This window comes from Hippocampus guttulatus, chromosome 18 (assembly GCF_054856545.1).
Source record: "Hippocampus guttulatus isolate MCC_2025c chromosome 18, RoL_Hgut_1.0, whole genome shotgun sequence".
Taxonomy (NCBI): domain Eukaryota; kingdom Metazoa; phylum Chordata; class Actinopteri; order Syngnathiformes; family Syngnathidae; genus Hippocampus; species Hippocampus guttulatus.
The window spans coordinates 4979540-4990913 of NC_141278.1; the positions used below are offsets into that span (position 1 = coordinate 4979540).

The 11374-nt window shown below is 43.0% G+C and overlaps 1 protein-coding gene across 2 annotated transcripts; it reads right to left on the minus strand.

Annotated features, from left to right (window-relative positions):
* Positions 1-5992: 5992 nt before the first annotated feature.
* Positions 5993-11247, minus strand: tra2a (transformer 2 alpha homolog). Of its 2 annotated transcripts, none has more exons than XM_086137531.1 (9): positions 11071-11247; positions 9773-9906; positions 9514-9679; positions 8057-8104; positions 7497-7685; positions 7021-7123; positions 6677-6892; positions 6539-6609; positions 5993-6378 (listed from the first exon to the last, which is right to left on the minus strand). In XM_086137531.1, exons 1-9 carry the CDS (start codon positions 11104-11106, stop codon positions 6349-6351), a joined length of 993 nt encoding a protein of 330 aa, XP_085993657.1. In that variant the 5' UTR covers positions 11107-11247; the 3' UTR covers positions 5993-6348. The 2 variants fall into 2 exon arrangements, with proteins under 2 accessions (XP_085993657.1, XP_085993658.1); XM_086137532.1 differs by having other exon boundaries at positions 7008-7123.
* Between the last annotated feature and the right edge of the window lie 127 nt (positions 11248-11374).

Below are 11374 nucleotides of genomic sequence, written 5' to 3' on the forward strand. Positions count from 1 at the left end.
GCTCAATTAAGTGTTTGAGATTGGGGAAAATTGCTCGGGAATCTGGGGTGGGGACAGTTGAGGGGGAGTGGATTTTTTTTTTAAGGAGGGGAAGAAGAGAGGATTGGTCTAAAAAGGAAAAGAACCTGGGCAGCGTTAGAAAAAAAGAGGTTCCGTTCGAGGCTGCTGTCTTTCCTAGAATCACATTGTACGCCTTTCTCTGCATTAAAAAAAATCAGCTTCGTTCTCATTGGACGCCGGAGCTATAGTAAAACGTGCGCGCGCGTGCGCGCACGCGCATGGAAACTCCGCTTATGGAGAGTGATCTCACACACAAGGACGAAGGGGGGCCATTCATAAATGATGGTGTACGACTATTTTGCTAAAATAAGAAATACGTGACATGGGATGGGCGGGAGGGGGGGAGCGTGACCCTTGGTCCTCACTCACGCAACGTGGGAATGACACGTATTCCTATTCAAATGAAGGCGTCCATCTTCCCTCATACGCTTCCCCTCCCTCAATACGCAACCAAAGTCAAACAACTCGCCCGAGTGGACCATAACCACCCCGTTTCTATACTTAGATGTTGTATTCATTCCCTTTTAAATGCTTCCACGGTTCTACTTTGCTACGAGTTTGAGCTTGGCCATGTGGTTCATAGCGAGCCTTGGCTGCCATGTTGACTGCAAGGGGGAGGGGCTTTCAAACATGGCGTCCAAACGTACGGCCCAATTGAAACGCAAGAAGTGCATTTTTGAAAATGTACACGTCTGTTTTGTGCAGTCAAAGGTCACGACGGATGGGCCACAACATTAGGTACATTTGCACAATCGAATGCAGTGTTTCTAAACGCAAGCTTCACGGTGCTTCACAAAACTTAGTGAGCCAAGACTCATATTTTCCACTGGGGAAATCAACCGGGACAAACACCAAGCAAAAATGATATAAAAAAGTATGTGTTACCGAAGAAATGGTCATGATGTGTGGTGGTAAGACGGGAGCATTAAATTGTTGTGTCTGTCACAATTGGCCGTTGGTATTAAAAAAATGAACAAAGATACAGTATTTGTAGTGGAATGAAAACTTTCTGACCAGTTAAGCATAATAATTAATAAGGAGGATTCAATGCAAATTTACTGCCTTTATAAACCTACTTTGAGTTGTGTTTTACATGTACTAAATTCATGACTGTGGTGAGAGATTTTTCTAATATTCCGCAGTTAAAGTAGACAGCCCTCTGTGTGATACATTGTAGTTTTACACCACAATAATTGAAGCAAGAAACACGCCTCTCTGACAGTGTGAATCAAAATGTGGTGATGTTAGACCTCAAGTCATGTATTTCGACACCGCAGTTGCGTTTGTGTTCTGTCAGTAATATTGTATACTATCGATGATATATCATCATTGTAAGAGTTATAGGAAATCTGCATGAGAGCACTCCAATTAATTTATAAATCAATTTTTGCACATAAAGGTTTTTTACAATGTCATGCAAGCGGCGATCAACATGTTTTTGTTTTGCGCCTTATAGTCTGGTACGGGGTGTTTCCTGGCTATCAATGCATGCTAAACAAGTATAAGTGTGGTCAATAAAAGTAAGTTATCAAATACTGTATTGTTCCAGTGGAAACTTTTTCCAACAGTAGTAGTAGAGTTGAAAGTGCATGTTGTTAGTGCTTTTTCCTTAATAGTAAAAACAATAATAATAATAAACAGCATCATAATATGTAGTTTTCGGGCCCTTTGAATGAGTGCATAAGAACCGGGCCATGCCTGCCTGAGAGGGTTTCCTCCCGCACACCACATGCTGCCCTCTGATTGGCCGAGAGAGCCGACCAATCAGAGAGCAGCACGGCCGCTCCTACTACTGCCGCCAGTGCGGCCGTTTGATTGGCGGAGGGAGAGCGACTATTCTATATGAACCAGCCCGCCAATGATGCGTTTACGTCCACGCTGAGACTGTTGGACTTTGGTTCACACTATAGGGATGGAACGAAATATGAGCCACAGAGCCAACTTGTGGCATTTTTTCAGATAGTTGATTGAGTTCTTGCTCAACTCTAGCCTGTCCCACAATTGATTTACTTTTACAACAAACCGTACGGAACTATAGGTTCTTTAAAAAGCAATGCGCCTTCTTCCTAGACGCTCATACATTTAATCTGTTTATATTCGAGTCACTGGTTAGATCTCGGAAAGTTTTTAAAAACAGTTATTGCCGAGTGATCGAATCGGTACATTTACCATAAATATTTGCGTTACTTGGCACGTTCCGTTGATGCGTTTGTGTTTACAAAAATTGTAACAATTTATCTGGCGCAAAAATGAGTGAGAAACAACACGGGGAAAGATGGTTTGCGGGGCCGCTGCATATAGATTTTTTTTTTCTGGACAACTGCAGCCATGCTGTGTGAGCTCTCGGGCCGTGCACGTCGACTTGAATGAGCTCACGCATGGCTGCAGCCTCGTTGTATGCGCGTGTGCGAGGCTACGACGCAGCCATGTGCGCGACGGATGAATGTATCGCTGAGGAATGTACAGAACGCCTCCCCCCACACTTCCAGAGCCCTCCATCCCCTTCTATGGACTCCTTCCATAGGGGGGGGAAGTAACATAAAGTTGGGAGAGTCCATCATTTCCTATGTTAGTTAGTGCACGTGGGCCAGATTTAACCGAGTGTAGCGCTAAAACTCGTTATTTTTATTTTTTTGTGGGGGTTTATATCTGGTAGGTTTTAGTATGTTGTCGGTACGAATCGGCAGTTATTGCTCAATTTCAGGTTGTTGTTGGCCTCGCTCATGTAAAGTCGTCGCCAGGGCTCTCCCAAACCCACTTATGCTACACAATCTCTGGATTCTGTCATCTGGTGAGAATTCTTTACGTCTTTTATTCTAATCATTACTCTTCTCAGGTCGTTCTTCATGTAGTGTTTAAGCGTGTGCAGCAGAGCATCCACTGAGGAGTGACCGTTTCGAACGCCATGTTGAGCCCTGACTGTTCACTGATGCCTCCTCATCCACGCTAGCACATTAAGTCTTATTTGCTCGAAACACGTGCACCAATGCACCTCAAGTGGATCCACACCAGCTCCCTACAAAAACAACAAACTAACTGGATGTTTTTTACCCCCCTCCATTTTTGCTCTTCCTTCTTGGAGATGACAACCCTCATGTCAGTAATAAAATGGCGGTGTGAGTGTGTGTGTATGTGTGTGTGTTCAGCACATTCTAACAAGCCAGTCCCGATTTTTAACATCGATGGAATTACATTACACTTTTGTCACATCAAATAACAAATAAAAGGGTTATAGATCTCGTACGTTAAAAATGGTAGAGGGAAATGTCCATTTTTCTGGTGTCATAACTCAAATGTTTTAACTTCAACGAAAGCATGCCTTCCGTCTTGTTAGGGAAGAATGAATAAATCTGTATTTTTTTTTAAATTGGGAAATGTTGCTGTTTTTAATTCCGTTACCTAGCACGACAGCATATTCATAGCAGGGTCGTATGTTTCGCATGGCTTATAAAGTGGACGTTACGAATTGCATTGTTTTTAATATTTCGAAAGCTGCTATGACACAAGGCTTGTGACATTCATTTGATTGACTCGTGTCATTTCGGAAAAAAAATGTCGGGTTTTAATGGACAGTTGTTGATTCCACGATGTTGCATGAGCTCACTTTTTCATATAAAACTAAAGTCCACGTCCTCCAGTCCATACATTTGGTTAAAAAGTCACAATGTTCACAGATTTCTTCTAATATTTGCAGAAAACACTTTGTATTTAACTGAACGACTGGGCGTAATTTGACCGTTTTTTCTCCTTCTGTTTAGGGTTTCAAGATTGTATTCTTTGTCAGTTAATCCTCACTGTCATCTGTTCGTAAAATGACTTTTAAGTAACCACTTTCTTCGTGATCTGATCCAACCCAAAGCAGACAGAAACGTGGGCTGTTGCACTTCAAGATTTCACACTTGTACTTTTGTCTATAGTACTGCAATAAAATGTGCAGGATTTCTTTTTTTTTTTTTTTGGAATGTGGACAGCACATAGCGTGGAATGGATTAGTCTGCTAATGTGTGGACTGAAACTGTTATTTTTTTGTTCTTGTGGATATATTGAGAATGCAAATGTGTATGATCTATTAGCTTATTTAGGCTAAATGCTTGTGATTGGGGAATTCACATCCCAGGTATGGATTCATTAGATTTTGAAACTGGGCCTGGAAGTTCTTTCCTGTAGTTAATGTTTTGTTCTGTCATTCAATTGCAACGTTTCATAAAGATGATTTTGAAAGACCAGCTGTATTCTGTACTGTTTTGATTCAAAAGTTCTCATTTCATTTGTACAAAAGACACTTTTTAAATGAACATTGAGGTGGGGCGGGGAAGCTCTGTGCAAAATGATTTCCGGAAATACGTTTTGATATGGTGAAGGTCAGAAAAAGGGATATTTAGCATCTAAACATAACAGCAGATGAGACAACTAGCTGACTAGGTAAATTGATTTAGAGTCAACGCAGACCGTAGAAACAGCGCACGTTTGGCATGCAGTCAAAATGTATCCAAAACATAAAGAATAGTCACCATTCCCTCTCTTTGACAGTGCAAGTACACCATAGGTTACACCAGGTCAGCATTTGGGGCAAGTTGTGTTTATGTTCATCACAAAAACCTGTTTGAAGCATATCAAAACTTCATGGCAAATTGGGGAAAAAAAAAAGATGAGCTCCTGTGAAATCACAATTCACGTCATGCGTCGGACCAGACGCATGTATGACTTATATGTTAGCTGCATGCAGCTTATGACAATCAAGGCTAGGGACCATTGGGCCCATTCTGTCGCCAACAGGCCATAAAGTGCACTTCTGAAACACGCTTATCCAGGCAGACTACAGTTGATCAAGCTATCAGCAGATGACCCCTGAAAATGAACCCGGGTCAGTGCTCTTTAAACATCACAACTAACCATAAAATCATGTTAATTATCTGCATTAGTTTTTTTTTTTCTTTTGGTCCGTGGATGTGTGTGAAACACATTGGACCACGCAAATGTGGTTGCACTTGTCATGGAATCGCACAGCCGCCAAAGAGCGTTTACATCAAAAGGTCATGGCTTAAATAACAGTGCAAAGAAAAAAAAAAAAGGGGGGGAGCGTCAACATGACACACATTAAAAGAGATGAAGACAACAAGGTCAAGTCCATCTTTGTGCTGAAATGTCTTACTTTGAACCTCGAGCTGGAGAACTTTCCAGGCTGTCAAAAGTGAACCGATGCATAGCTGCGAGGGCCCCCCCCCCCGCGACATGTCAGCAGTTATTCCAACACCCATTTGAAGAAGCCGCGCCATTATTTGAGATGGCATTAAGGGGTTAAAAGCAGACGAGTGTGTGTTTTAGCACCAGATTTTCAAGATTGCGTTCATTCAGAAGATGCCCGATGCGTCGTCACCTGTGCGCACGGAGGACCGATGCGGTGTGTTTTTTTTTTGGGGCTCAGTGCCTGACAATGAACGTAAAAAAAACTGATCACATTTTCGGAGCCCTTCTGTAAAAGCAGGTCAACTTAAATCACATTGTAGTTATGTGAAATGTCTTGCATAACCAAAGTTAACAGGGTGCCTTTTCATTTTAAGTGAAAGCCATTTTTGATTCACCGTTCTTTCGTAGAGGCGGGTACATCATTATTTGCAGTATTCTGATATTTGACTTCATGAAACGAGACATACCTAATGAAGTCTTGCAGGTCTTTTCCCCACTTTGTTTTATTGGCGTAGCTGGACTGAAGTGGCGTTAAAAGTTTGAGAGAAGTCCTTGTGAACTTAAAGTGCGGCCCCAACATGAATCCAAAGGTGTGAACTTAGAACACCATCCTGGCGCCTTGGCTGGTTCTGTGAAACTCTCCTTTGCTTCATTTCCCACCTCACCCACACATCTTCACTCTCACCCATAAAAGTGAAGCCCAACTTCAATTCGAATGCACATTCGAGCCAGAAAAATGAGAAACTTTTCAGAGTTCATAGTTGTATTTCCATATATAGCGCCCTGCCCCCCAAAAACAAAACAAAACAACAAAAAGGCAGTTTGATCATAAAACTCAAATGATGACCTTAAGAAGTGTCAGCAGAGATTTACGCTGACTCTACATGGTACTTACCAGAAGATTCAATTCCCACTGTGTAACAGTGAAGATTAGAATTTAAAAAAAAAGGGGGGGTGTGAATGGCAACAATAAAAAATATAGTTTTGAGTCCATTGCTTTCGCATTGTGGAAGTTGAGAGATTTGCAAATTAAAACCACCCTCTGCACGTAACACAACTACCTTGAACTCAAAGTGTGCTGTGAATTTCAACATGCGAAGATCATATCAGCTGCAGCACCTCAGTAGCGCCCTGGAAAAAAAAACAAAGCACACACATTCAAGGCAAGTCAGTGGCACCCCCCCCAAAAAAATATGAAAGAGGTACATATATTTGATGAAAATAGCGATACAAACCCAAATGAGTCATATTCAACGTCAAAAGGCATTCATTTGGTCTCATTCATACTTACTTTGGTTGTAGGAGTGAGACCAAGAGGAATTTCTGTATCTCCCGTAGTCCGGTGATGGGGAGCGCCTCCGCCTGCAACGGTACACAGAGAGTTGAAATGGAGTAGAGCAACATCTGGACTTTGAAAACCATGACTTACCCGTCGTATCTGTAGTCGTACTCTTCGTAGCTGTCGTATCGGCCGTAGCCCCTGTCGTAGCTCCGGTCGTAACAACGTTCGTAGCTCCGGTCGTAACCACGTTCATAGCCTCGGTCGTAGCTTCGCTCGTAGCATCGTTCATAGCCTCGAACGCTATAAGAACTCCTTCCCCTACGGCAAACTCCCCCGCCGCCGCCATCGTCGTCGTCATCCTCTCTATTCAAGAAAAACAAACAAGAAAAAAAAAAAAAAGGTTTGAAGGAGATTGGTAACCGACTCCACTCTTCATGAGTGCGACATAAAAAGGGGAAAACGTTGGTTTGACTCTTACATAGCTTGTTTACCCATGTAAATTCCAGGTGTGGGGGTGTGGGCACGCTTGGTAATGGAGTAATCTACTCTGATTACCCTCCCGTCGATCTCCATTCCGTTGGCTCTCTCCATTGCCTAAGAAACAAACGTCCAGAGTCAAGCAAGGATCAGCAGCATCGGCTCCACATATGCGCAGTCGGCATGGATGGCTTGTCTACGAGGTCGCCTGTAACAATACTGACATCTAGTGGTGCACTCGAGTAATCACACGTGCCCAGCAAATAATGGAAACGGTGCGTGTTGCCATACGACGACACATGGCACAATTTGAAAACAGGTTTACTTGAAATGTCATCTCGTTGGAGCAACACCGCACTGGACTGTGTCTATGCTACTGTACTGTAATTACTGCCACAGAAGCGGGAAGCAGTTTTTGGTCCAAGGAAATGCACGTCATTCGACATACAGAGGTGACGAGTCGCAATCAAATGAAACAAGTCAACCATACCTCCTTTGAATCTTCGAGTCTCTCAAAGTAAACGAAGGCATATCCTCGCGAGCGGCCCGAGCGCTGGTGGAACACCACGTCGACACCGGTCAGACGACCGTACTGTGAAAACACGTGCCTCAGGTCTCGCGCTGTGGTCTCCAAGCTCAGGCCAAATACCCCCAAACATTTGCTGGGATCGGGGTTTGCCTAGAAGGGGTCAACAATAAAGCTTTTGGTTGATCGCATTCCGTTCTTTTTCGGTGCATACAAATGTCCAATTTCAACCTTTCCCCGCCTACTTTGATCATTTCTGCAAGCGGAACAGTGTTCAACCCTTGACAGCTTTAATAACCTATCTGAGGCGGGTCGTTTTGACCTCAATCAAGATGGAGTTTATCAGCGGTTACGAGCACACCGAACGTAATCTCTGAGGTGTCAATCGGGTGAGCCTCATTCAAAATGCTGAGTTACCGTTACGTGTACGCAATGTGTCCCACTTACGTGCGATTCCACCCGAGAAATCAAATGCACAATTACCACACCACGCTCGCCCAAAATATGGCCCAAGGTCCACCTACCCTATCGACTAGCCCGCCGTGGCTGTTTGCTTCTTTGGCTTCATGGCTCTGTTGATAGAATGAAATGAGAGCAACGGTTATTGAATGTGCCGTCAGAGTGCTTTTGCCACAGCATGAACCGCAATTACTTGAAAAAGTCCCGCGTGCGACGCATACATTCGGCCTGTTAAGTTCGCTGATTCGTCACGTGATAACTTCGAAAAGGTTTGCGGCGTTACGGCAGCCTAATTGGACTTGACTGTTCCGAGTGACGGTTCGTCTTTTTCTCGACAGAGCGGTACCAATCGGAAAATGTTGGGGTTGTTGTTTCGCCCCGAGTTAAAAAAAACAAAACAAAACAATTAAAGGCAGCTGCAGACGGTGAATAAAAGCGGAGCCTTGGAGTCGAGCCAAAGGCTGTTTATGTTATCGTCGTGAAGTCATACAATGAGGTTGTCCGTAGCCGCACAGTCAAGGGAATAACTACACATTGGATATTGTAGCACTGCCAACATTTTTGGCTGGCTTGCCAAGCCGTGCGAAGGGCTGCAAACTGAATGCACGCTTTTCGCCTTTTGCAGCGGAACTTGGCGTGACAGTTTAAATACTGCTTGACAGTGATGACTGGTCAGGGTCAACAAGGCCTTCTCTGCTGGCCTCAACAACCAAAACCCAAATTCTAATGTTTGCTCCGGGTAAGCATATTCATCGAAACCTAACAGCCGATGCTCTTCAATTTGTCACATTTCTCTTTGCTAGACTGCTTCCAGGACTTAAAAAAGTTAGTTTTTTGTTTTTTTGGGGGTGGGTGGGAGGGGGGTTGCTGTCAGATTTCGGCCTCTACGTGCTGCCACATCAATTTCATCTTTCCGGGGCCTTCGGAATCAATCGCACAAGCAATTTGAATTATATTCGCAATGGGACGGGTTCCTTAAATTTCAAATTTGGTTCGCTGCCGCCCCCAAGAACATCAGCGAGCGTGTCTTTTGTTTTTGGTATGCTATTGAGTGGCACGGTTTGTGTGCTGTTGTACTGTGTTCATGCATGGCAGTGATTACGCACGGGCCAGGATTGTATGGTACACTTAATCCGATATTACGCGTTCTATTTGGTTTTGCAATTCACTCCATAGAAGGGTACAAAATGCACACCTTACCACAGCTGCTAAAGAGAAAGTTACTTAACGTCTCTTAAAGGGTTGCATAAAACACCCCCCAAAAATATTGCCACTGCGATAACACCACACGCGATATGCGTATTAGAAATACGAGCGGTAAATTCATATTGAATTGTACGCTTTGACCCAATTGAACAATCAGATGCAACCTGAAATGCGCATCGCCATTCAATAGGGGGAAAGTATCTCGGCGCATCACGAACACTAAACTGCTTAATTCGATTTTTCATGAGATAATGTTTAGATAGGACGATGCACAGTATACAAAAACATAAAATGTCACAAATTAGTTGGCACTCACCCTGAGCCGAGCCTTGGGGCTGCGGTTTGATATGGGCGAAGTGCTCCGGCTCTTCCTGCGGCGGGAGTCGGGGCTGTTGGAATGAGATCGAGATCTCCGTCGGCAGGGATGAGATGGAGAGGGTGAACGACTACCATGTCGGACAGAAATGTGTCTCGAACTAGAGCTGAAAATAGAGTGTGAGGCAGGAAGGTTGATACATTTTCTTACGAAGCGGACAGGAAAAAGATTTCACCTGTTTATGAACATAACAACATACCCTGATTTTGATCGAGAGCGGGATCTGGATTCTGAATGCTTGGATTCTCGGGATGGACTCGTGGAGCCTGAGCTGCTCTCCGATTTGGTCTGAGTTCTACTTCCGTGTTCGGATTTAGATGAGAAGCGAGACCCCTGTTGCCATAGTGGTAAAAGACTATCATTTTTACACTTACATGTCTTTATAACATGAAGCCCTTTTTAATTTTTTTAAAAGGGTTTAACACATTAAACAGCGTACAACTTGCACTCTCCAGACACTTTATGGGCAACATTCAATGAAAATGTCATTTCTGCATTTAAAAAATGCTCCCTTTAAGAAATATAAACATTCAGGAGTGTATTGAGACTGTCAGAGTTTATAAAACGATTTTAGTAACTATCATAGGGCCATCAAAACAAGTAAAGCATGCAGTTTTATGACAAAAAGTTAGCATGCTCAAGAAAGAGCTGTGGAACAAGCAAGGTTTCCTTATCCGAGGGACATATTCTGTCTTCCAGTTTCTTTACAAGTTTTCATTTCTACTCGTCATAATCTTTTATTTGTGTGTTTTTCTTCACCCCAATTTTAGACCCAAGTGTTCTAATCTTGGTTCTATTTTCTCTGTTCATGTGCTCATTAGCCTTCTTTTGAGCTTGGAATTGTGTACTTTCTTCCATCATTCTTGGATAAAATTCTGCAAAACTTTCACGAACAATAGATTCTTTATTTAAAAGATTAGATTTATGATAAAGCTGTACCATACTTGGTGAAAAAGAAACAATGACTAAAGTGCACTTGCATTCGAATTTACAATGTTCACCAGTATTACTATTATTCTTTTTAATCAGAAGATTTACAGAACGTGTGACAAGTTCGTAACAGTTGAAAGCTCGGAAGGAAAAGTTGTCAAAAGGTGAATAGTCCAGGTTTATTAGACCAAATGAGGGGTATCTGCGCTTGACTTTTCATATGACCACAACATAGAACGGTTACTGGACTTCATAAGCCAAAAAATAAAAATAAAACCTACTCCTAAAATTACAAGATAAAGACGCCATTCGGGGTAACGCCGCGGACGGGGTTGCAGCTAACATGAAGTTACTGAAGTTTACTTACTCCTCTTAAAGTAGTGTAACAAATAATTATTGTCCGTAAGCAAGATGCAACCCCATAACTGGCTTTTAGGCGAGCTCCACTCGGGGCAAAAGCTGCAAATTGTCATCGATAGAAAACTTCATTGACTGATGAATACCTTTTCGTTTGAATGTATTTGTTGTCGGTTTGCAACGAGTCAGGTACAAGAGATCACTCCTTACCCATCTTTCGTTACCTCCCTCGTCGAAGTCACTCATTTTCAGGTCATCTACCTACCAAGCAACTTTTTCCGGAATATCCAAAACAAGCAAAACAAAAACAAGAAGTAAAACGTTAAAATTCCAAATGTTTTGGTTTGAAAGATGTGCGACGAGAAAATGGCGCGCGAGGGCGGAGCGATGAGAAAACGCACACTGAAACGTCATTTCCGATTACGACGCCCCTTGCATCCAAGAGCTGGCGACATTGCTTGTGTCAGGTATGTCGCGTGGGGGATGACGTAATGCAAGGAAAGTGTCAGCGACA